Here is a 26,610-nt window from a genome sequence, read left to right as displayed (position 1 = left end):
GTTGTGACAGATGTTTGTCGTCCGCTCTGTAGTGAAAGTAAACTTACTGTGCACTGGATTTTGATACTGAATACAAATCAGAATTTTACTGTGTATGTATAAAGAATTCTCAGATTTAAACACAGACTGCATAAATCCTGCTGTGGACAGCATACTTGTCTGCATTGGCTCTTTTTATTCAGCTGTCTTTGCTTTAAATATTTTCCTAAATTAGATTGACATCAAAAATGTTTTTAGTTTACTAAAGAGTGTACGAAGGTTAAACCCACAATTGGTGTGAGGATGCCATGTTCTCGTGTGACCAGATGTGAGGAAACCAGACTAAAGGCTGAGTAATAAATGCAAGTTAATACACACACATGAACACAAATGCCATAAATACAATAAACTTTATCGATCATGCTTTTCTTTCGGGTAAGGATCAGCTTTTTGACTGATGGATTTACATTTAGAACCCTACATTTGATCCCGCTGTGCTCTCTCCCATTCACTTGCATTATGGTCGTTCGTCTTTCGTTAAACCACCAGGAAGGATCCATAAAGGATGTTGGACGACTGCTATTCTCGTTCGATACTAGCCCTGAAACAATAATCAGACAAGAATCATAGGACGTGTGTACGTAACCTAAATGCTCAGGCCTGCTAGGTGGGGGACACTTGCTGGTGGACAAAGTCTGAGTCTTTGCAGTACGGGGCAGGGTAAATTTGTCAAGTTTTTATTTATCTGCTTCCCTGTTGAAAGATTTGCCTTCTGCTTCCAGTGGCCACTGGGACAGAAAAAAGGGGAAATTTCCTTTATTGTGACCCAAAAACCAGTAATATTGTGATGGTTTAACCTGCCCCAACTCAATACTAAATAAAAGTATGGCTAAAAAATTACCTTAACTGCTATGGACCTTTTAAATTTATTAGTTTAAAATATAGGACATTAAATTTTAAAATATCTGTTTTACCATATCTACCTGTTGTGTGTTCCTGTATACAGAATGCTAGACAGTCCCAGCCGCCTAGATGAAGAACACAGATTGATCGCCAGATATGCAGCAAGGCTGGCTGCCGAGACCTCTTCATCAGTAAGTTCATTTTGTGTTGAGTAGCCTAAAGCATACAAGATCATCCTAATAAGGCCTACAAGATAGAGTATTTTGCAGGATGGAGTGGATTACTTTTGTATTAACATTTTCGTGTTCCTACAGACAATTTAAATGGTCTTCAGTCCCTTCAAATACAGGCACATGACCATAACATTGCATTGATAAGAATGGCAGTATGCACCTCACATGGCATTGATGGGGATGGCGTTATGTGGAATGCAAATGTTTTTGGTCAACCATAGTGTTAAACAACTGCTTTGTTGTGCTGTTGAGTAGCACTAATTGCTGTTGCATTGTGATTCTTACCTCAGAGGGAATAAAAACAACCACATGGCCAGAAGCAACTTGTTGCTTACAGGAAACATTCTGCAAACAAAATGGTTCCCTATAACTTTCATTCATTTCAGATTTGCTTTGCTTAGAGGTCCTAAGTCATACTAATCATGTTCTATTTTTCCCCTATTTATTCATTTTTAGTTATCTTTTGTTTTCAATATTATGTTGGGCAGAGTGAAGTTTTTTTAGTTATGGTTTTGGATTTGGTAGAGGTTGGTAAAGCCAGAAAATATTTGAACTACCAATAAATAGTTTGTTAGGTGTAAAGGTATGACATTTTTTTATGAAGAAATTTAGAAATCAGTGAAGCACTGAAAATGAGTTTATGGTGCTTTTAAAAAGGGAAGCCAAACGTTGGAACAGGAGCTAAACAGTGATGTTCTAACTGCCTAGCAAAAAGCCTTGGCTGATGACATCTGCAAGTAGTACATAGTCATTGAATGATTGACATCTAGGTTGGAGACGTGTATATGTGGCACCTTATCTTGTATATGTGGGCACCTTAAAGTATATGTGAATTTTTCTTACATCCTCCCTTTGAACTGTTAAATTTAATGTTAAAAAAATATTTTCTTTATGTTCAATAAGTGCATTATACTGAATGTTCCTGCCAGAAATTCATTGAACTTGTAACTTTCTGGGCACTTTACAATGTTATCTAAAGCAGCTTTATTGCCCCCGGCCCTTTTGCCTTTGAACTACAGAACTCTTATGTTTTGGGGAGGAGGCATGTAAACACTAGGGTATACATGCAAGTTCTGCATAGATACAGGACAAGATACTAGAAATATAGGAAGGTAGGGATGTAGGTATAGTTATTAACTAATGTAACTCTTTCAAAATTTGGGATCAGGCAGGGCTTTATTGCAGAAAGGGATAAGTGATGGCCCTTTTGCAGTAAGCATTTTTACCTGCCTGATTGCCATTCTCCCTGTAAAACGTTGCACATGCACAGCACAGCTTAGTTAGTAAGCCAGGATACACGGTCCATCCCAGCTTCCCATGTGGCTGCCTGAACTGAATAAATGAGTTACCTCATCTTGGCCCAGCCAATAAAGATGGTTGAGAATTAAAACCAGTAAGAGAAGGAAGAATATGTCACCTGTGCCGGAACACGTACAGGTGAGTGCACAAAGGACACCTTTCCCTTTTGCAGCAAAGGACCTGCCTGGTCGTAATTTTTTTGCTTGAGAGTGTGGTATTGTCATTGTAAGCTCTTCGGGGCAGGGTCCTCTCCTCCTGTATCACTGTCTGTATTAGTCTGTCATTTGCAATCCCTATTTAATGTACAGCGCTGCGTAATATGTTGGCGCTATATAAATCCTGTTTAATAATAATAATAATAATTGCTTTGGGAATTAGTTAGGCTACAATGTTATACAGTTGTCTCTGATACTACAATGCTTTTATGCGCCTTATTTCCAAGCAATTACATTTTTAATATATAGTTCTGATCGCTAACTACTTGACACTTTGCCTATGTGAAGCCTTGAAAATGTTTATGAAATGCTGGCATCAAACATAGCCGCAGTGCTGTACATCTTCAAACAGCAGGTCCTCCTAATGATGTCATGCCAGCAGTACAATTGACCAGCATAGTGGGTCCAATTCTGGATCAGTATAGAAGTGAGAAAGGAGGATGCGGGAGAGTTCTTTTGTTGCATTCTATTGTCTTCAGTAAAAATTTTCTGAAAGAACAGCAAGCATTCATATCATACAAATATTAATCACAAAAGTGGGGCATGTTTTCTGTTTCTTCCCAATAGATTCCAGCACATGTAAGACAAAATGTCACAAAAGGAATGATTACACACAGATTTTTCAACCACTTTTTAGGACAAGGGGGTCATTCACATGTCACCTATCAATGAAGGAATTATATCTGACTTGCCAATAATGTGCATTCCGACTGGTTGATATCAAATCAATGTGAATACCAGAGTAATAAAATATATTTTTACCTATTAAAATGTGTATTTTTTCACAGTTGCAGAGTTTAAATTGTTTGGAAATTTTAGCAGAACATGTTGCTTTCAGGAACCATGCCACAGCTCATTACAACCATGAAAAAAACATGCACAAAATGATTCCCAACCACTGTTATTGAAGTCCAAGCCCAAAAGAGCCTGCAGTGAAATGCTGTGGTCAACCATCTAAAATGGCCATAAAAAAAGCTAAGATAAGATCAGGATTAGACTTTTTGTTGAAACCACCATTCCGTGTGGCTCCAGCCGCTCAGCTACTTGTACAATTGTGCAGGTTTTACAATGGGAGGTACTGAACCACTTTTTACACCCCCAGTCATTCTCTATGGGCTACCAGGGGTGAGGCACAACATGTATTGTCATATCCGAGGAAGTGGTTCAGTGGTGGAGGATGCAGTAACCATGCCACATAGCCTTACCTCTAGTCTGAAAGCAACCTGTTTTTGAGTGTTTTTCCTGCTTGTGTAGAATGTGTAAATACTTTATTGTGCCTAGTCGTAGGGTAGGGGTTTATTTAAAAATGCAACATAACATGATTTTGTAGACTGCCTATGATCATTCCATCCTATAGATATATATTTTGCTACAGTCATAAAGACTGCTGCATGCATTTATTCCCTGTGCTTAAAATGTGTGAATCTTTCAATTATGTATACTTAATAATATATTCCTTATATTTTAAATGTGTAACTTGTAAAACAATAAGAGAAGAATGTAATTGCTGATTCAATTTAATTTAGTTTTTTGTAATGTTTAAAGTTCATATTGGAGCAGACAACAGCAGTTAATAATCTGCTTATTATAAAAACAAAACAAGAATGATTATTTTTTTTCCTTGCTCATGACTTTCATTCGGGGACAATAAAAAAATCTATGTTCTAGCAAGACTGTATTAATTTATTCAGCCATTTGCAATCCTTTTATCTGTGGCAGAGATTCTCCTACCCTTACGCGTTTATGGAGCATTGATCCTGGTGTGTATTAAAAACATAAAACAGCCTGGCTTTCTGGGGATAAATAATTTTTCTTTGCCTGAACATGCTGTCTTATTTCCATCTCCTGTTACTTTTTACAGTGATGTACAGATTCCTGATAAGAATGTTGTGTTTTATTACAGCAGCCCCAACAGAGGGGCCCAGATATCTCTTTCACTATTGATGCAAATAAACAGCAGAGGCAACTTATTGCAGAGCTGGAGAACAAGAACAGGTATCTATTATATTTTAAATAAACTTTATATTTCTTGAAAAGGAATTTATCACCTGTAAATGTTTGAAAGTTTTTTTTTCAAAGGCAAGACTAAAAGCATTACTAATAAATAGTTCTACCCATGTCAACCTCATTTCAGTTTCAAGCACTTTAAATAATATGAGAGTTTTGCTGGCTGTAACCATGGGTACTACATTTACACATACTCATTTTTTTACTTACGCACTTTTTTTGCTTGGCCACTGGAAATCAGGAAAGGAAATCATGTGTAAACCTGCGTACACACTTCCAATTTTTATCGTTGGAAATGAACGACGAACGAACGACCGATTGGCCAAAAATCGTTCGTAAAAAAAAGTACCCAATGACGCCGACGAACGAGGATAGTCGTTGGAAATGAACGACCGGACCGGCGGATCGGATTGGACGACGATCGTTGACCATCTATCGTGTGTACGGTCGTTCATGGTCTGAGCATGCGCGGTGAACGAACGTTCGCTCACTTCCTGTGGTGCACGTCACTTCCTGTATCGTTCAAAGGATCGCATCTATCATGTGTACAATATCTTTGAACGATCGTGTCGTTATCTGTAGGTACAGGATCGGTGCCATACGATCGTTCGCAGATATCGTGCAGGATCGTTCGTCGTTCGTTTACCAACGATAAAAATTGGAAGTGTGTACGTAGCTTAAGCCTACATATAGCTGATGATTTTTTCCCTTCTCCATGTGACTCTGCTGGGCTAATCACCAGTGCTGTGACATGGGAGAAAAGGGAGTGATACACAGGTTCTTTTCTATACTCAGAAGTACCAGGTATATTTTCACTCCTTGTGTCAGTAAAAGGTTTGAAATTACTATATATTTAACATTGTTTTTTTTTTCTACATAAAGTGTGGTATACATTACCTCCTGACCTTGTGTGAGCACATTTAGCACCCTTTCAAGCAGTGGATACATTTTAGGGCCTGTTTGCTCCAAAATGCACTACTCTGCTAACATGCATTTTCATGTGTTAACCCGGGTTGCGGTGCTGTGATATCCAGCCCAAAACTAATGGGCTGTTATGCACTTTCATGCATAAAAATTTAGATCATGCTACAATTTTTTGCAGCATGCCTCAAGGCACATCATGTGGCTATTTTACCTCAACACTTTTACCTGCACATGAACCGTTTACTACACAATTACTGATTGCCTTGTGTAAGCCAGCTAATCCCCCTATTCCCCACTCCTAGCAGAGACTTGGCACTGTTTCAGCCTCAAATCTTTAATGTTAACACATAGCATGTGCACTGGAAGAGGGGGCACAAGTGCACTTGGAAGACTTTAGTATTTTTTATGTGGCCATTAAGGATAAATATCACTACAGTAGCTACAGCTACTGAGATTAGTGACTTATTTATAAATTGTATGTAAATGTTTATAAATACAAGTATGTCAAATCTGGCTACAAGTTTAATTTTAAATATGTAAACCATGAACTTCTGGTAATTTGGTTTAACACATATTATGACTTAAATGACACAGAATGTATTATATTTTCATAGAATGCATATTCCTTTTGAATGAACCAGTACTTAACTCATACCCAAATAACTCCCCATTTTCTATTTTCTGTTTTTAGAGAAATCTTGCAGGAAATACAAAGGCTGAGAATTGAACATGAACAGGCCTCTCAGCCCACGCCAGAGAAAGCCCAACAGAATCCTACGCTGTTAGCAGAGCTCCGACTTCTGAGGTAATGATTAGATACCAAGAAATGTGGTGTTCAGTTTAAATATTAGGTTTACGTTTATAACTTGCAAATTTATTGTGTAAGGGAACTCCAGTCAATGCTGCTTGTTTCTGGATAGAACCTCTGCTGGATTTTTGCTGCTGTCTCTGTCCTGGAGAAAGCTCTCAATACTTAATGTCACCAGCACTCAGACATCAGTTAAAACACTTTTGTTTAGAGAAAATAGGTAGAGGTTTTAGGGCATCTGCCTGATTTTTATTTCAGCATGCAATCAAATCAGATGTATTTTATTTTAGATCCTCTAGTTAACCTCTAGTTAACTATGGCAGAAAGTTATGGAAAATCTCCCCCATAGGGTCACAGATATCAGTAAACACTGAACAGAGGTTATAACAACACCCTGTTTTATACTAAATATAAAAAAACATGACATGCCCATGCAAGGTAATTGCTTCCTGTACAGCAGAGGTCAGCAATCTCCGGCCCAGCCAGTATTCCAGTCTGGCCTAACGCCCCCCTAGTTATTTATTGTTGTATCTGGCCTAATTGAATTGTCATGTTATTGTGAGTTCCCGCGATATCATCGAGTTCCTGCACAGTAACCCCAATCAATTACTATGCCTAGAGAGCAGAAGCAATGCGCAGCTACCAGTCTCCTGAAGGTTGACTTCGAACGTCATGTTTTCAACCCCGAATGGACTGACAAATAAATCTTCGTCCAATGTGGCAACAAAGCCCTGTGTATAGTGTGCAATGACACCAACAGCACTTTCAAGCGGTTGAATCTCAAGGGGCATTTCTAAACCAAGCACGCGCACACGTACAGAGCCTACACTGCGGATGAGTGGAAGACTGAGGCTGCTCTCTTGCAGTCACAGTTGGAAAAAACCTTTCCTTGGACACCTTATTTCCTCTGGCCTAGTGTGCCTTCTTGACCTCCTGAAATGGCCCAGTAGTTTAAAAAGTTTGCTGACTCCTGCTGTATAGTATATATACATCCTGGATTATGTCCCTTTTATGACAATTTTTATATTGTATTAGTTTTTATTGTTGTTATAGTATTTAGTTTCTTTTGTTGTTTCTGCAGTCCTGGTCATGTAGCCCCTCACTTCTGTTGTGGTCACCAAAGGAGGAAGTTAACAAAATTTCTCTAGCAATGCACAGCTAGTCATAAAATTGAAGATGAGCTGTGTTACCATTGGCAGATCTCCTCACTTCTTTTTCTGGTGCCTGCTGTAACCTTGGTGCATTAGTCACTGGTTCCCCATTTGTGTCAGCTGTTTTCCTGACAAATGTTCTGTTTAAGCAAGAGGTGGCCACTATCCCAGGGTGATCACATATTCCAAAGTATCAAAGTACACGAATGGCAAAGTATCAGATTTTTTATCTTATCCTATTTTTTAACACATTGAGCAAGGTGGATATCCCAATGGGTGGGGAAGATTCAGAGGTTTATTACACCTATACGTTTTAGTCGGTGAAGTGTATAACTATTGGTTTAGTTTTTAAGTCTGTTTCCTAGCTCTAATTTGTATATTTTTATAACAATTTCTGTAACTGGCCAGACTCACTGATGGTGAAATACATGAATCTGAAGTTATCATACTCTTTACTAATTGTAACTGCTGATGTTTAGCATATGGAAACCTTTCTTATTGGATTCTTGTCCTCCTTCAGACAGCGTAAAGATGAACTTGAGCAGAGGATGTCTGCCTTGCAGGAGAGCAGAAGGGAGCTAATGGTGCAACTGGAAGGGCTCATGAAACTGCTGAAGGTAAGATGTAGTGCTTTGTAATGCTGCCTGCAACAGAACTTAACACATTTTCAGACCTATAACTGGCCCTTTAAGTTAGTTACAAGTCAAAGACTACTTAAATATTTTATACTCTGGTAGAACTTTCTAGCCTATTTAAGTGTCAACTAGAATTTTGAAGGCCAAATACAGTATATTTTTCTGTTTAAACATAAAATCAGTTTTCTATTTTTCTGCCATCATGCTTTACTGTAACTAGTTTTGTTAAGCACCAGTGTATCTGTTGCAAAGTTTCTTGCCTAAAGATCTTGTTAGTAGTTGCAGGCTTAAAATGTTAAAAAACTGTTTCACAATTAGAAGCAGCCTGATAGCACAAGTAAATGCAGTCATTTTCTCAGAACACTGCAATGCAGTAGGGCAATAGGAGCAGGTCCTATATAAAACTGTTTCCCTGCATTTTTTGCCTGTATAACACTGAAATGTTGAGGTTTGTGCATTACCTTAGATACTTTTATCTCTAGAACCGCCAATCATGTTCACATGCTGTTTTACTAAAGGTAACCTCTGCATATGGATTATTTCACAATAGTCTTAATTTGCTTAGCTTTGTAAAAGATTTTTTAACAAAATTCATGAAATTCTTAACTTTAGCACCATAATAGATCAATGGTATTTCAATAGGGAAGGGTAATCTAAATATCACAGCAGACTTTAATATCAAAAAGAAAAATCTTTTTATCCAATTTAAAAAGAATCCAATCTTTCTACATATTCTGTTCAAAATAGGAGATTTTGCTCTAGCATTCCTTGTAAATGTATGTTCTCTTGTTGTATGAACATTTTACAGGAACAAGAACTAAGACAGGCTGTAAGTCCTTTGTTCATTACTATCGATAAGTGCACGCATTGGAGTGTTGGCATGATAAAACTGGGTTAACAGACTATACTGACCTTTTGTATAACGCAAATGGGAAAAACTAAAAAAGAGATGTATTTCCTAAATATTCTGTTTTGTGGTCTAAATAATCATTTTCCCCATGTTCTGCTATGAATGAACCTAACTGCACAGATTGTGTAAATCTTTGTACTTAATGAATTAAGGACAAAACCCTGTGACTGTGATATAATTATATTATAATGTCTGTAACGGTATCTTACAAAACTAACAATTCAGCGGCAATGTTGGAATTTTTTTTATATGTGCAGTAAATTTTGGTAAGCAGGGATTAAATTGAGTTACTACTTTTGTAAAGGTAACCATAGACTAGATTAGATATCAATTTCAAATAATGACATTTTCACAGTCCCTACAGATTATTTGGACAAGTAGGCAAACCACTGATGAGGATCCAGGGAGGCGTGCATGTGACTTGTATAGGCTAATTTCTGCTATATTTATATTTGAATCCCGACATGAGGAGATTGGATAGTGGCTGCACATCCAACTTTTCTCCATTGTTTTTGGGCATATTTAGGCTATAATTTATCACAACGTTTAGTTTAGATGCAGTCAGAACTTTTAATACTAGTTCACATCATTATGGAATCAGTTCTGCCCACAAATAACAGATACAATAGAATTAGTGTAAACATTGACTTACTGGAAACCATTGTTGATAAATAATAAATTACCAGTATAGTTCTGGCATAAATCTTTAAAGTACCAATCATTTGACATATGGTCTTCCAGGATGATCCACAGTATTTATCACAAACAACAAGCTCATCCAAATGTAGGGGAGTAAGTACTGGTCCTTAATCCCACTTGATTTATCTGAAATGTGGGCTGGGACTGTGCAGGGCGCAGTGGGGAGTTTTCCACGGTAAACCCCCCAATTTGTTTTTTTATAACCATTAAGTGGCCTTGAGAATTTAAGTCTTGCATGGCTGTAGCATCCCCTCCGCTTGGGTATTTAAAAACTGAATCAGGTTTGCATAGATTAATTTCAAATTTAAAGCCTAATGTAAAACAAAGGGTTGGTATTGTTCTTTATACTGATAATCACGTCAGTAAATTACAGTAGGTCAAAGCATAACTTACAGGGAGCTATTGCTTAAATAACACTTTCAGTAATCTATGAAAACTGCATCAGCATGTGTTCAGTATTCCAACAAGTTCCCCAAGTCTCAGGTCTGTGATTAGTTGGTGTTAGCTGGCTGATGTTACCACTGCTCAGTGCAAGTGTTTACTTCACCTATTTATACAACTGTGCGAGCTAAACAAACCAGCCCCCTACTATTTCCTCAAGTTTTTTTTTTTTTTTTTAGAGAAAAATATTTTATTTTTCTTAGGTGTAGGTAGGGATGTCACCTAGTTATATTTCATAAACTTATGAATTATGATACCTTACTTGCCTGTTCCAGAAAGAGTTTGTACAACACATCTACAATATAGCACAGTCCACAGTTATGCAATGTATATTTTGCATAGTGCATATGCCTATTAAGGCCATAATATTATGCGATAGGGTGCCATACCAGAACAATCTAGGTCTCCTCATTGCCCTGATACTCACTTTGAAAGCATTTCCTTTTAATTAATCTCAATGCTAACTGTAATAATAATAATGGAAAGGTTTGCACTTTTCATATACATACATTACATGTACATACATTATACCCATATGTATTTGCAAAATGCTGTTGCTACCTACATGACTCACCGTGCAGTGAGAATTTGCTGCCCCCTTTGCTTCTGGCCCTTTAGCAGTTGCATGGCCTACTATGGGTATAAATAATAATGTTTATTATGAATCTGTTATTTGCATAAATTATTATTTGTACTGCACTGAATTGTTGAATTCTGACCAACTCTGGTTTGCCTTTCAGACTCAGGGGGCAGGTTCCCCTCGCTCTTCTCCTAGTCATACCATCAGCCGGCCTATCCCAATGCCTATTAGGTCTGTATCCGCTTGCTCTACCCCAACTCACACTCCTCAGGACTCCCTGACTGGTGTTGGTGGCGATGTACAGGAAGCATTTGCACAGGGTACGTTTAATCAATGATTAGTGTTTGTAAATAGGCACATATTAAGTAATATTTTCTGTAGATCTGTATGTTTCGTTCTTGTGTGTTTTTACGGAGCATTATATAGGAGTCTATTTATTATTACATTTTTATAAGACCATATGTATAAAAGTGAGAACAGGTTTTGTACAACTAATAGAGGTAATACTTTGAAAGTGTGTTTGACCACCCTGATCTCCAGTAAAGACTATGCTGATTGCTGTCTCCTCTGATCACCATATTGTAAATATGGAGAACAACCATAAGTGTCACCATACACTATACATACAGTCAAGGAACATGAACATTCAGAATTTGCTAAAGCACAAACAGTGAAAAATCACACACTGAGCTTTATTTAGCAGTTAAATGGATAGTGCATATATAATAAGCACCAAAAGTATAATCATTTTCTATCATGCATTGTGTTTGGGGCACTTTCTGTTCGGTTCATCACAGTAGATGGTTGGTTTTTTATGAGATCCAAACAGCTAATTGCTGTATGACTCTCACAACCTAATAATAATAATAATAATAATAATAATAATATTTGCACATAATTGCACAGACTGTAATTAACCAATGAAAATGTATCCTCAGAGGTAACAAAATAATATGACATACAAATCAATGATTTGATTTGGCAGGTGCAAGAAGAAATCTGCGAAACGACTTGTTAGTGGCAGCTGACTCCATCACTAATACCATGTCTTCTCTAGTAAAGGAGCTGAAATCAGGTAGGAAGATGTTTCAGTCCACCCTGTTGCCTTCACCTTATTTAAACTGATTTAAAAGGTAGAAATTCCATTAATAAGGGGGCATAACTTAGTGAGTTAGTGTTCTTCTATATCTCGGCAATGAAAACTCCACCTCTGCTCATGTACCATGGCTTGTGTCTGTCTCTAATATATTTTTCTTTCCCCCCAAAATTAATGTAATTTTAAGTGAAAGCAGCTCAGCTTAAAGCCAAATGTATCACAGTCACTTGTACCATTCATTATAGCAAAAATATATCAGGAGCCATAAGACCCCTTCCAGCATTTCCCTATATCTCAATAGTTATGTGCTTTTAATATACTACGTTCATTTTTGTACAAAACTTCTCAAAACTTCTTTTGTACAAAAGAGTTCTTAAACTCTTTTCACACTTGTGCTTGTTTGATTTGTGTATTTAAACTTATATTATCACCTACAGAGGAACAAATGACAATAGGACTGGCTTGCAGTTTAGACTGAGAAATGGTAAAGAAATTATATATTGCAGCAGAAGGGTAGATAGCAAACATTGGAGGTGCATTATCTATACTTATCCATTTCAATGCAGTTGCAGTTAACATAGTTATTATAGTTTTTAAGCATTAGCATTTGTGGTGTCACCATAGCACCCCAGGACACCTTAATGCATTGTGGTGTACAGCATCAAAAAAATTGTCGCAAGTCTACATTCTTTCATTCTGGTACATTGGTATCTTATTAATTTGAATGGGCTGTCTCATGCAATGCATATTACCACACTACACTAGAATGGCAAAGTGAGAATGGGCTTATCCGGCATGAAATTTTAAAACTGTATTTTTCTCTACTTTTATAGATGTGGGGAATGAGGGAGAAAGCAGTGTGGAGACGGACTATGGAAGAGTTCACTTTGATGATTTGGTTCCATCTCCAACTTCAGAGAAGGCCTTCCTTGCCCAGATCCATGCAAGAAAACCAGCATACAACCATAATTCGTCTGCTACTGGCAACATTCGTGGTGACATGTATGTATGCTTATGTCAAGTAATAATGCTGTTTTAGGAGCTAAATTGTATTTATTTATTTTAGTCATATAATACTTTTAAGAATTATGAAACAAAACACAAGCCTAATGTATAGACTGACTAGAGTGGTCCCTTACCCTTTTGCTGTAAAGGAGAGAGGTATCTTATAAAACATTATCTAACCCTTACAAAAGAATGGATGTGACACCCTGTAGGCATCAGATAGACAACTGCATGTTAAACACCTAACACTGCCTGATATATTCATTTCTAGTTGCCTTTATAACATAGCTGTATTAGAGTCTTTCTGAGTCCTTGTTCCTCTTTAAAGGGGGACTGAAGACCCATATAACAGGCAGGATGATGAAACCTATGAGAATGACTCTGTACGCCAACTAGAAAATGAGCTGAAAATGGAAGAGTATCTGAAACAGAAGTTACAGGATGAAGCTTACCAGGTAAAGAAATTAGATCCAATCCACCTGGTATACTATATATTTACTCCGACATTTTAATAAACCTTATTTATTAAAGTGTCTGTGTGTGCAGCCCCATAGAACACAATCACATTCAAACCTGCCCTGGAAGAATGTTAGTTGGAAAATGAAGTGGAATATATTGTGTGCACTTAAGCAACAATGATTACTTCAAACACTCTGATACCTAAGGTCCATCATTTCTGGAGCCTTACGAAAGTGTCAATTAGCTTTATACACCAATACAAGAGTATATAATGACTATGCATACAGATTTACAAAAAAAAAATGCCTGTACTAAGTCCTATTTAGGGTTCTTTTCAAAAGCTTTTGCAGGTTTTAGAGGCAACAGTGCTATTGCTATGACTCTAACTTGACAGTACAAAGTACTATGTAATCCCTATGACAACCTATTGTTCATTTCAGCCATCACATTCTCATGTCCTTTTAGAAAATGCTTTCACTGGGTTCATTTGTGAATACAGGATGAGGGGAGCCCTAGAAGTGTTACTCCCAACAAACCTATATCAAGACGTAATCCGTCTGTCTACTATAAGCTATACTCCTTCTTCACTTGAATTTCTATCTCCACTATGTTTACCCTAGAACAAGTGAATAGTGACCTCACTGTTTTCCTTCTGCAGGTCAGTTTGCAAGGCTGAAGGCGTTGTTCTTCTCCCTTCCCCTCTCAAGTAAGTATTTCACATCAGGACCCTTTTCAGTGTATTATAGTTATTGTTAATGTACTTTTTGAACGAAAGTCGTATACATGTGTGGCAAGCTGGCCTGCGAATATATACAACTTAATGGATGATGTAGGCATATTCTCACTTTTGCAAACATAAAATTAAAACCTTCTTGCTTTGCACCACCTCCATTTATACAGCAGAGGGCACTCAAGTTTTAGTTTACCTAAGCTTGCAGCTGATCTGAATAGGACATACTCTGATCAATGGATTGGGTATTTGATGATCGCTCCCAGAGGTCTCTCAAGGGTTAGTAAAAGCTCCTGTGTTGATAATCCTAAAACATGATGCAATAGTATATGTGCTACTTATAATTTTTCCAATTATATATTTAGCGTAAAAAAAAAGTCCCTATATAGTATAAAACTAATATAATACAATGATGGCTGTGCAGAGATTTTTATTATTATTATTATTATTATTATTATTAATAATAATAAATAATAATAACAAACAGTAATTATACAGTGCTGATATATTAAGCAGTGCTGTATATTAAATTGGGTTAGCTTGGAACATACAGAAAACCCATCTTTTCCAACTTTTGCATCTTTTTAGTATGAATAATTCAACTATATAACAGGAAGAAAAGAGAGTGCTAATTACAGGTGCATGCTGGGAAAAAATGCTCAGTCCATGGCCTCATTGGATGATTCCACTGACAATTTTTACGTGTAGTTCAGATATTTAATAATCCAAAAATATATTTTCAGTTGTGTAATGTTTATTAGAATTATAAATAATCATGCCCACAGTACCCAGACATAATGTAAAATCATTAATATTAAAATATCAGTTTGTAAACTATATTATGCAGGCCTAAAATACATTTATATATCAATATTTAACCCAATAAGGCCAGGTACTGTCTGCAGAAAATGTCCTCAGATTGCACTTTCTCCCTTATTCTATGTACTGCTTACCTAACAAATACTGCCTTTCATAGTATTATATTATTTACATCCTCCTTACCAATACCATGTTCTCCCAGGGTGCAACTTCTGCTTTCACACATTGGGGTCTATTTAGAGATGTTTTCACACATAATCGAACATTTCACCCAAGATTTTTACCTTTTTATTTATTGCAGTTGAAGAAATGTGAATCCTGGGTAAAGGATGTGTAAATCTTGTGTAAAGACATTTACGCCTCTTTGTTGTCAGTCCCTGCTATTGATTTTAAAATAATTAATTTGATGTTATCCTCACTAGATGGTGTTGCTTTTAGTTGTGTTCTAATTTGTCCTGCATTGTGTACTGTTCTGAATAATTCAAGCTTTGTATATTTGGCACATCCCATTTTATTCTAGGTGCATTGTTTGTAATGAAAACAACATTACACACTTTTGTGTCTGTGAATCAGTGTTGTTATGTCAAATCTTGTGGGCCACGTGCCCCATACAGTGAAGTCCCCCTAATGAAAAGTCATGCCTAATCTTTCATGTACTTGATTCTGCTCCTATACAATAGTAGGTCTCACATTACCTTATGCTGCCCCAGCTCCCATACCTCTTGCCTATATGGCAACACCCCATGACAATTGGCTGTAGACCTTGCTTGCCTCAAAACTGTCTTGGCTCCATACCACCCTAACGAGGACTAGGAAAAACTTTTTTTCCAGCAATCTGGAGCCCTACAACTCATGTCCATAGGTCTGGGTCCATTGCCTGGGACCAGTAATCTACAGTATGTAAAGGATTTAATTAAGCAAGTGTTTTTTTGGGACTAGACGTTGGATTGGATTATAAACTACTGGACACACAGTTTGTCACTCAACCTATAACACTGGGGATCAATTTTGAACACATTTTTTGTTGACTTCAATTTTTGAGCTTATTTACACTAAAATAGGTATGCTGATTCTGAAAGTGCAGTTCGTTTTCTTCTATCATGTCAGGTGTTGAAAGTTGAGTGATTTGGCACGTGATTTGGGACTATCGAAGAAGGCTTCAGAACTCCTAGTATCAAGGCTGCATGAGAAAAACTTACTTGAAAAAGGAACAAAGGTATCGTACTTTCAAACCAGAGAAATTGCATTTCTGCAGTACTTTTGAACTGACAGTCGCTTTGTGTATGGCCATAACATACCTGGTTTAATGGAGGAATTGGGAATTCCAATCTGTAACTCAACTGAATGGTGACTATTCATCGATAGCTCAAAGCGGAGCTTAAAGTGTGTCCTCCTTCACAATGGCAATATATTTGGGTCAGTCTCAATTGGCCATTCAGTTTCTCTTTGTGAAGAATATGCAGACAAAAAGCGAGTCTTTGAGTTGTTGCAAAATCACCAACACAATTGGGTGTTTTAATTGACCTTAAAATGGTATGCTTCCTTCTTGGTCAGCAATGCAAATACACCAAGTATCCCTGTTATCTGTCCATGTGGGACAACGGAGCTCGTGAGAGCCATTGGGTGGAAAGGAATTGACCTCCAAGATCTGCCCTAAAACCAGGTGATCCAAGAATTCTACATGAGCCACTTGTTGATAGAAGGAATATTATATTCCCGCCTATGCATATGAAACTGGGTCTGATGAAGCAGTTCGTTAAAGCTTTGCCAACTAATGGAGACTGTTTGAAGTACCTCATTTTGGCATTTCCTAGCCTGTCATTTGAAAAAATAAAGGCTGATATGTCTGATGGTCCACAGATTCGGCAACTCATCAAAGATAAACATTTCATCAGGACAATGTCAGAAGTTGAAAAGACTGCTTGGTTATCATTCGAAGCCATTGTCAAGGACTTTCTTGGAAACACACGAGCAAACAATTACACAGAAATTGTCCAGAAACTCTTGGAGAGCTACAAAATGCTTGGGTGCATTTTCTGCATAGCCATCTTTCTAACTTCCCTAACTTGGTGCAGTCAGTGATGAGCAAGGTGAACAATTCCACCAAGATTTGAAGGTCATGGAAGGATGGTATCAGGGTAGATGGGATGTACATATGATGGCTGACTATTGTTGGAGCATCTGGCAGGATTGTGCTAACACTGAACACTCCAGGAAAAGCTATAAGCGTAAATTTTTACCTTAACCGCTTACCCAAATAATTTCCAAATGTTTTACTGTAAAAAAAAGTCATAGAATACTAATAAATCCTTTGTATGAACAAAATACATTTAAATAAACAGTACATTCAAGTTATTATTTGATTTTTTTTTCATTGTAAAATTTGTATGTTTTTTGACAAAAATGGAGGGTATCCTGTATCAAAAAAAATGGATGTGATAGCAAAAATTTGGGGTCATTTCAAGATCCACCACCCAAAAATTAGTAAAAAACAAGCGTAAGAGCTAACTCAACAAAAATAGCATTCCCCAGTGTAATCTGTTGTAGCTGCATCCACTTTTTGCCACCACACACACCGGATTTACTTTTTCTGTTTGTGCCCAGGGCTTCTAGGAACTTGGCAATTTCCCTACTTGTAATAGAAGCAAAGGTGAAATGGGTGTTGTAAACACAAGCCCACAATGTTATCCTGACTTTGAGCGATCTTCGGCATGCTAACATTGCTGTTTTTGTCCATCACAGATAACCAGAAGTACAGAGAAGATGCACAATGCTTAAGGCGCACTGGCCGAAACTCCCCCATTTCAGAGGCGTGGATAATGCAGGTTTACTTCACCTGCTGCATCTTCTGGTACTAGGATCCGCATCAGAGCCCCAGAATGTAGCACACAGTACATTTGTTCTAAAATTTGTAGTTTATAGATGTGTGGTAATGCAGAAAAAAAATGTTCCCTTAACCTAAAATATAATTATTGCTGGCAAAAAAAAACAAAACGACATTAGCATTTGCACATACTGTTCAACATACGTTTACAAAATGCATAAGAAAGTTTAATGATTGCTGATCACTCCCTCACTGCCCAAGGGAAGGGGGAAGTAAGTATTCAGGCAAATCAGCTTGCTAATGGACTACATACACACACCCACACACCTATCTGAATTTATCAGCCAGGTGTATGCAAATCTCTTCTCTGCAACTGGCCAAACTATCAGAGGAGAGCATATCTACCACCACATAGTGGTGACTATAAGAAGCCAATGATTTGTAGAATTTCTGTTCACCGACAGCTGTTACTACTAGAAGTCTGAGTGCCTTAGTTCCACCTGAACCTGCTCAGCCACCTATCTAGTAGCATTATCTAGACAAGCAGCACTACTGATTGGTTAGCCAATGTTCAATGCAACTTCTCGCTGCAAAAAGGCACTGTGTCTAGCGGGTAACCCATCTACCACCGAGGGCTTTCTAGATCAACCTACATTGCATTTAGGTGATTGAACAAATGCAGCTATAATACTGGATACTACAACTTGCAGTATGCACACATAGCCATTTCCAAGCCTGAGCTAATCATTCACAAAGGCAGCACTTTTTTATTGAAATCTTTTTTTTTTTTTTTTTTTTTTTTTTTTGACAGGATGGGACTTAAATCCTAGCTTTGAGTTTTGCTGTAAACTTTTTATGGCAATAAGGCACTAAAACCCCTACAGGAAGCAGTTCCACCCAGTGCTTTAACACTATTTCAGTCACTGGATATAATTAGATACATTGATTTAAAGGTTATTTTTGTTAGTTTGGAAAATTTATAAAGATTTATGTGTGCAAAGTTCATTTAAAGTATAAAAAGAAAGTTTAATTTAGGGCTAACTGTATAATTTTGTAATATTTGTTTCCTTCAAGATCTCATAAATCAGCCATAAAAGTTTTTAGTGTAAATACCAATATAAATATATATATATTTTTCATTTTCAATAGAGATACAATCATATACAGAAGAAATAGACAAATTATACAATGTTTCAGATGATTTAGAATCTAGTTTTGCAATCCATGCAGATGCTATAAAAACTGTGAACTATGTTTTGAGCTAGTTATTATTCATCCCCTCACTGCCATGGGGTTCTGCAGCGTTCATTTGGTTTTTGCAGCGCACTGCATACCCATGCTTGGCGGCTGAAGGGATAGAGCTGTTTATAAACCACAGGTGCCATAATAACCCAAACTTTATTCATTATTATTGTTCATGATGCTTTTGCCTCCTCCTTTGTTTCATTGCTGTTTTTTGCACATGATATTCTTTTAGTTTCTGTTTTGTGCTTTTGTTTCCATTTGAGGCCTTTTTTTTTTTAATAATACGGTGTGCTTGCTATCTAAGAAATAGACCTGTGTCCTGCATACATATACACACACAGCCATTTACTGGGCTAAGTTGATTATCGGCATAAAAATGACTTCCGCAAATGAGTGACATCAGTGAGGCTTGAGACATACAACGAAAATTATAAAGGAAAAACAGTCCTTACTGCATTCAGCAACTAATTATGTTCTTCCTTATTTTTCTATAATACACTGGAAAGAAAAAACTGCTCCTTCATTTAGATATTTTTGTGCATATGTCACATGATGATTCAATGATGTCTCTAAATCCTCTTAAAATTTTAGGCCTTATTGTCGTGTACAATAATTCAGCCCAAAAATGTTTTACGTCCCGATGTCTAAGCAACAGGCTGGGTTTTCTGAATGAATTATAGGAAAATGAACATTTCTCGTCTTTTTGTGTATTAGAGGCACGTACTTGTAGCAGTACTAAGCACAAGGGCTGGCATGGTTGGGAAAATATTGCAGAAGGAATCCAAACTGCCAGTGTAAAACACTGGATATCATTTATTAATCACAAATAAATCTTTATAGGGGATTTACTTACAACTTAATGTTTACACATCGGAGCTTCTTGTATTTCTTTTAATTTTAAATTCAGGTTCATAAATGGGTTTACCCCCCCACCCCTACTTTATGTCTTTAATACTGGATTTAAAGACTTCACTTAACATTGCAAGGTGCCTATAGGTAATTGTAAAGAGTGAGCACAGCAGATATAGCATTGAATGATGCACATCCTTATGCAACAGATCTGGCTGCGAAGCTTCGTAACAAAATACCATTTTTTTTTCTTCTACCAGAAGTTGGTTACATTTCTAGAAGAATTCAGTGTTGGCTTGTTGCATAGCTGTATATTGGTGGTTAGTGAGTGCTCAGGAACTGTACAATAATCAGATATGTTGTGTTTGAAGCATAATCTCACTGCTTGCAAACAGTTCACTAGATATACAATCTTAAATGTATTTACTTTAAAGTACCTTGTATGTTTCTTTTAAATTAAAATGGTCCTATAAGGCATCATCAGACTACACAAAAAAAAAATCTCACGCCTTGAAGGAAAATGGAAGGAATGTTATAATAAATCTCACTTGTGAGATGTAAAGGGGGGGAGGGGGTGACTTGATGTCCAGTGGCACTAAAAATGCTTTGTTGGTGAACATGAGTCTTCTTTCCAAATGGTACTCGAACTTTCTTGAACAACGGAGAAGAATCAGAAGACCATATAATCACTTGGTATATGTACTTTTTTTGTGTTTTTCTTTTTTTTTTTGGCCGTAACCCAGAAGTAAAGTAAATATACCAATGTACCTGTAAAGTCACTGATGGTTATGCTGAAAGTAATGGGCATTTATTAGACAGAAGATGATTTGGGAGGATGTATTACTATTGTGTGCTTACAGTCGGGAGGCTAGCAATAAAAGTGCAAATGTTTGTACACTATTCAAACTACTGATTTAACTTATTCATTGTAGTGTACATCTGATGGAGTTTTAAATATAAATAGATTTTGATTAAAGAATAAGCAGGCGATCTTATATTGCTGCCAGAGTGTTCATGGAATGTATAATGAGTGCTAATTAGAATGTAGCATATTTACTGAATTGCAAATGATTTGCGTGGCCTTCACTGCGATACTTTGATACTTTCCTGGGGTACTTTTGCTTTTGTGTTTTTTTTTTTTCTTGCATGGTCACACAATAGTTGTAAAGACAGGGTGGTTTTTTAGTTTATAACTTTCCCTTTTTTTTTTTTTTTTACCAGTTCAGTGTGCACCTGATAACCACATCCACACTGGAGGCAGTCATTTTGTAAGTCGGATTAATATTCCAACCAATGCCCTAAAAACTCGTGGGAGCTTTTAGTATAAGGCTGGCCATAAAGTGGCCATACAGAGAGGAATCCAGTCATTTTACCAAGCAATGATTAGTCCCTAGAGAGCAGTTTTCACCCTTCAAACATATGCACTCTTCAATGAGAGGTCTTTCCACATACATATTAAGATACTGTAAAAAAAAATGCCAGAGTATCTGTATTTTTTTCTTTAGCATGAGTGAATATGAGACCAAAACAAAATTTTTCTAATCTTTAGTATACACTGTCCTCCTGTAGTCTGACACCTTTTATTATTTGCACTTAAGTGGAGAGACTTTTGCCTGATATTGCTGATATCAGTTTTACCATGTGCTTATTTAAACCTGTGTATGGCAGGCTATTTGCAGCCCAGCATCTTAGGGGACTAGGAGATCTACCTGTAGTGATAATGACCAACCAGTGTAACTTTATTTTCTGACTTGTAGTCTTTTTCTAGAGAGGTAAAAGAACTGTTACATATTCATTTGACTCAAGTCATGACTATAGGGAGATGAAAAATCCACAGTGAGGATCCAACATCAGGATACCAGGATTAAACAGGTGATCATACTTTTAACAAATGTTCTAGTGGGAGACAAACAAATTCAAGGCTGTCTCACCAAAATCGCCTGTAGGAATCATTCAACAGCATCAGACACAAAGAAACTGGGGAATCGCCTTGCTTTGAAAATCTGTGCCTTTCTGGGTAAGGACAGTCCTTTTCCTCCAATGCTCTTTGCATCTAACAGTAGAACAATTTTTTAGGTTGCACTCCCCATTTTTTATATATACCTTTACTGTCCCTAACCTGGTATCCTGTGCTCTATATTTAGTGTATATTGTAAGATTTTTGGACTCTGGTCTGAGCTGGATACTTCATGCTGCCTGATTTTCACCAATAACGCTCCAATTAGGTCAAATGCTAGAGCAAATTGAGCTGGATGAGGTCCGCCTAATTATAAAAGCATTCTGCTAGTTCTTGAGGAATAGGTTGTGAAAAACACCTCTATGGTAATATGCTTCAACGAGACTGGATAGGTTATGCTCTCTTGGATATTAGTTCAATCAACAAAATGGCTGCAACCACTGTGCCTTGGCAATAGATGCACTCTTTATTATTGTAGATAGATCTTGTAAATATAGGCAGCTCCAGACTGCTTTATTCAAGTGGGTTCATTGTAATATATAGAACAGAAAAAGCAAGCACCCCATGGTGCTAAAACAGGCCTTTGACTTCTGAACCAAAAATATCATCTGAAAATCTCAAGGTTAATAACCAATGTTTTTAACGTTAGAATATTATACTTGACCACTTGAAGATCACAGGAACACACACACTAAAGAATTTGATGATGTTTATTGGTATTGTAACAAAGCTACTATTGTATGGAACATTTTGTATTGCTGTTAAGTATTGTTTTGTGTGTGTGTTGGAACTTACATGGGACATGTCCTTTGAAGTGGTTATAATAACTGTGTGTCTATATTTTGGAATGGAATTATTTCTTCATTAAAATGAGTTTTTCAAAACATTTTTTTTGATTGACTGCATGGCAAGTATTTTTACATTGCTGGGAAAATATGCATTGTAAGCAAAAAATGTATTACTAGAAATTCATAACAATGTTACTAAAAATGATTCAAGTCAACTTCTCACCCCTATGGGCAATTCAAAAGAACCAGAAGATAAACACATTAGAAGGGCATACTGGAATCATCAAGAGCTAAAGGCAGCTAAAATGATATGCAAACCTTGACTTCTTCTGTAAAAGCTGGATGTGGCCCCATATGTTTTTCCTCCCTATGGGTCTTTTAATACGATGTTGACATTTGTTGACCAATGGGGTGGACCTGGATGGGGAGGACAATTTAATTTAAAAACAAAATCCAGATGCCTATTTGTTTGGATCTATATAAAATGTAGTTTTCAATAAAAGTATCCTTTACTTCTACATTTGTAGTTCACATCACTCTTATTTATGTATCCACTAACTACCACTGCTATAAAGTAACTTATAGCCATTGTGTGTGATTTTTCTTATGAATCTAATGGCTTTAGCACATTAATATGTATGTTATATAATGCAATCATGTGTCTGAATCACCTACAAGAGAATTATGTGCTTTTAATACAAGGATTAAAGAGTACTCCCAGCAAAATTACTAAACTGATCTGCAGAAAAGTCAGAAATCCCTCATTCATATGAATAAAGAATTATCCCTAGTGGCCCTATAAGCATGAGCCCTTTAGCCTGATTCATGTAAAAGCCAGCAACTTTTTTTGTGACCAGACTAGAATACTCCAAATTTAGAAAGGTAATGGACAACTAAGGTCAACACTAAAAGTAAGCACAATGTTAGGGTCATTCAGATTCAAGATACAGCTACCATAAAATAGACAGCCATAAGATGCCAGAATAAACACTAGAGTCAATAGGCCTGATTTAATAAAGCTCTCCAAGGCTGTAAAGGATACACTTTCATCAGTGAAGCTGGGTGATCCAAAACATTTGCTAGCAAGTAGCAAAATACTTTGAAGAAATCCATTCCAGGTTTGCTGGATCACCCAGCTTCACCGATAAAAGTGTATCCTCTCCAGCCTCGATATATCAGGCCCATTAAGCGGGTGGACTAACCCACAACTCTGAAATGTAAAACTACAGTATTTAAATGTACAGTGGAATTTTAAAAGATATTTGAAAATATATTTGTGGCAAGAATTGTGCTATGTCAAATTGTCTATTTTAAAATGCTATTGACTATTGACAAGATCAGCCTAAAGATTGGAAAAGCAACAGCAGATAAAGGTTTCTTTATTTGACCTGGTGCAAAGAACAGTAATGTTTATTACCCACAAAAGATAAGATGTAAACTCTCATGTGTGGTGAAATGTTTGATTTCTTAGGATCATATTGCCCTTTGTTGGAGTTTCATATTTTTATTGTTTGTCCTTACACTGGGAACATACATTACATCAACAATGGGAGAATTATTTGTAGGATAAAGTGAGGTAGGTGGCAAATTGTTAATACTATAAATATAATATATATATATTTGTTTTTATATATGATAAACCCTAATGATCTAAAGGGGTACTTGGACCTGTGTTGGTGATATCAAAAGGGTTACTGCTTTTTACTACGAACTACTTCATTGTAACTAATCAATAATTAGATTTGATTGCTTTTATTCAATAAATAGACAGATCACTTTTGTACTTCATTAACAAGAATCCCCCAGGGTTCACATGAACTCACTCTGCATCTCGGATAAATGGCCACACATAAAGCTCAGTAATAAAAAGGAAATTTGAGTGATTTGTAAATAAAGTCACCATATTCCATCAACTGATTGATAATAAGTGAAAATAATATGATTTATTTGTTGTTATTTTTAATTCCTCATCACGTGATGGATCAGGTCAGCTTGTACAGTTGGTATGATTGTTCTTGCACTGTGCTATTCAGTGTTGCCTAGCAACTGACCCAGACTACAAAAAAATAAACCGGAATATTCCTGCACATTTACATGTTCCCATAGTAAACATGATGTGTGTGAATCTGTTTTCCTTGCTTTATTTGTCATGTGACTGCTTTGCATTCAGGATTTCCATACATTCCACACATGATAAGCAATACAAGTTTATGGTGTGTGTGTATGTATATAGTATTCTTACATTTACTTGCAATGTTTTTGTTGTATCTCTTAAAAGCACATGATAATTTCAAGTTTCATTAAATCGGAGACTGCATTAGCAACACATAATAAAGTATATACCAAATAGTGAGCTATAGGCTAAATGAAATGTGTAAAATCATTACCTTTGTTATTCTTCCCTAAAAGGGCCTGGTTAATTCACTCCTTGCTTGGTAGTGAGTTGATGCCAATCTGACAGATGGAAGATGAAGGCAGCATTCTGATCTGCTGGGAAAGCTGTATTTGATGCAAGCAGCCTCTCCTCAATAGACTGATCTCCGTCTGTCATCAATAAATGAAGTAGCACCTTGAAAAGCTGAACTCCAGGCCAAGACACATCTAATTCCACCTATGTATTAAAAAAAAACTGACACCTGGTAGAGCTGTGTAAGTCTTAGGATGTGGTTGGACAAAACTGAATTTATTCTGCTCCCCCAGCACCTGCAACTCCCCCTCCACACCTGCATGACAGTCAGTGTTCTATCAAATAGCCACTTTGTGAAATCAAGCTACCTGAAGACCGTGGGCAATGACATAATTAGCAGCACAGTGTTATAGCTGTGTATGTAAAGGCTGCTTAACATGTTCTGCAATCTTAGAACTCACTATGTTCAAACCTTCATATCTCCTAAAACTTTCCAGCCCCCAGCATTAGAATTTCAAGATATGGGGTCACAAGTTTAAAAACTTGTGAAAATACAACATTGGGGTGCTGTTTCCAAAGCATTTAGAAGCCCTAAATTGAACAAGTGGCCCCCCAGGGCCACCCACATATAGCTTTTTTTGTTATAGCTTACAAAACTATAACTGCCATACTATGCTATCCTATTCACTACTCTGCCCCAATTTCTGTGGAATGAGGAGGTGTAGAAAACCAAAATTTTAGGTTCAAGTGGGGGACAATTTTGACTAACGCCCCCTATTATTATGACATCATTAGGACATAAAAAAACTCTGCTCATCAAAACACGCAGCCCTGTTACACATAACTGTTCCTTTCCCTTCCTTGAACCCAAATTGTTGGCCTTCATGTAGCTGACTGCTTACCTTCTCAATCTCTCAGCAAGAGCAAGTCCCCCTTGGCTATCTGTCATATGAATTTAATTTCCCCGAAAGTATCTGTTGCAGGTAATGGGGTTCAAAGAAGGTTAGCGGCTACCTATAATGGCCAGAAAGCATTGTATGATACGTGAAGTTTCTGCTTTTCAATTCAGAAATGAGGAGCAGGTAGCAATATTTGACGGGCAAGCACTGTTTTAACCTTAATTTTGTATTTTGTATGCTGCTGGGGGGACAAAGGTTTCCTGGCTTAAGAATATGTAGAATAAACCCACAAGCGAGCAACAGGCGGTAGACTTGAACACCAATCCATGCAACTGCGTGATGGCTCCAGCTGACAATTTACAAAGTGCTGTAGCCAATGTAATTTTTGGACTGGCCTGACATCAATCCTTTGAGGACGGGATCGGAGTTAGTTAAAAAAGAAACAGATAAACACGACTGGCTGGGTGGAGAGTAAGCAATACCAATGTGTCAAAAAACAGACAGATTTTTTTTTTCCGGACTCTGTACTAGGCCAGATAGGCGAGATCCTACTGTATAGTAGAAAATTATTACATATAGCAAAGAAAAGCATGGGTGTGCAGAATATCTGAGGGCAAAGACAAATAACTTAACAATTTAGATAAGGATCAATATTATATACAAATAAAATTTTTATAAGTTATAGAAAAGGTTTATATCCAATAATTTAATTTAAACCAGGAGCAATGGGTAGCATTAAGTACATGGA

General features: G+C 36.9%; 1 protein-coding gene across 13 annotated transcripts in view; it reads left to right on the top strand.

The window, feature by feature from the left end:
• DTNA (dystrobrevin alpha) overlaps positions 1–25,227 on the top strand; it is a 135,349-nt gene extending 110,122 nt beyond the window's left edge. For 5 of the 13 annotated variants that reach the window (XM_072411254.1, XM_072411251.1, XM_072411259.1 and 2 more), the window contains 11 exons: positions 986–1,073; positions 4,533–4,624; positions 6,252–6,365; positions 8,040–8,136; positions 8,963–8,983; positions 10,945–11,104; positions 11,770–11,859; positions 12,714–12,882; positions 13,214–13,340; positions 14,003–14,050; positions 17,636–23,074. In XM_072411254.1, the coding sequence (XP_072267355.1) occupies positions 986–1,073; positions 4,533–4,624; positions 6,252–6,365; positions 8,040–8,136; positions 8,963–8,983; positions 10,945–11,104; positions 11,770–11,859; positions 12,714–12,882; positions 13,214–13,340; positions 14,003–14,020 (976 nt within the window). In that variant the 3' untranslated portion in view covers positions 14,021–14,050; positions 17,636–23,074. Of the gene's footprint in view, positions 1–985; positions 1,074–4,532; positions 4,625–6,251; positions 6,366–8,039; positions 8,137–8,962; positions 8,984–10,944; positions 11,105–11,769; positions 11,860–12,713; positions 12,883–13,213; positions 13,341–14,002; positions 14,051–16,000; positions 23,075–24,965 lie in introns of those variants that run through there. The other 8 variants (XM_072411256.1, XM_072411262.1, XM_072411264.1 and 5 more) reach the window with 6 other exon arrangements.
• Positions 25,228–26,610: the final 1,383 nt, after the last annotated feature.

The sequence above is a fragment of the Pyxicephalus adspersus genome, chromosome 5 (assembly GCF_032062135.1).
Source record: "Pyxicephalus adspersus chromosome 5, UCB_Pads_2.0, whole genome shotgun sequence".
Lineage (NCBI taxonomy): Eukaryota > Metazoa > Chordata > Amphibia > Anura > Pyxicephalidae > Pyxicephalus > Pyxicephalus adspersus.
This window is presented reverse-complemented; position numbering and strand designations above follow the sequence as displayed.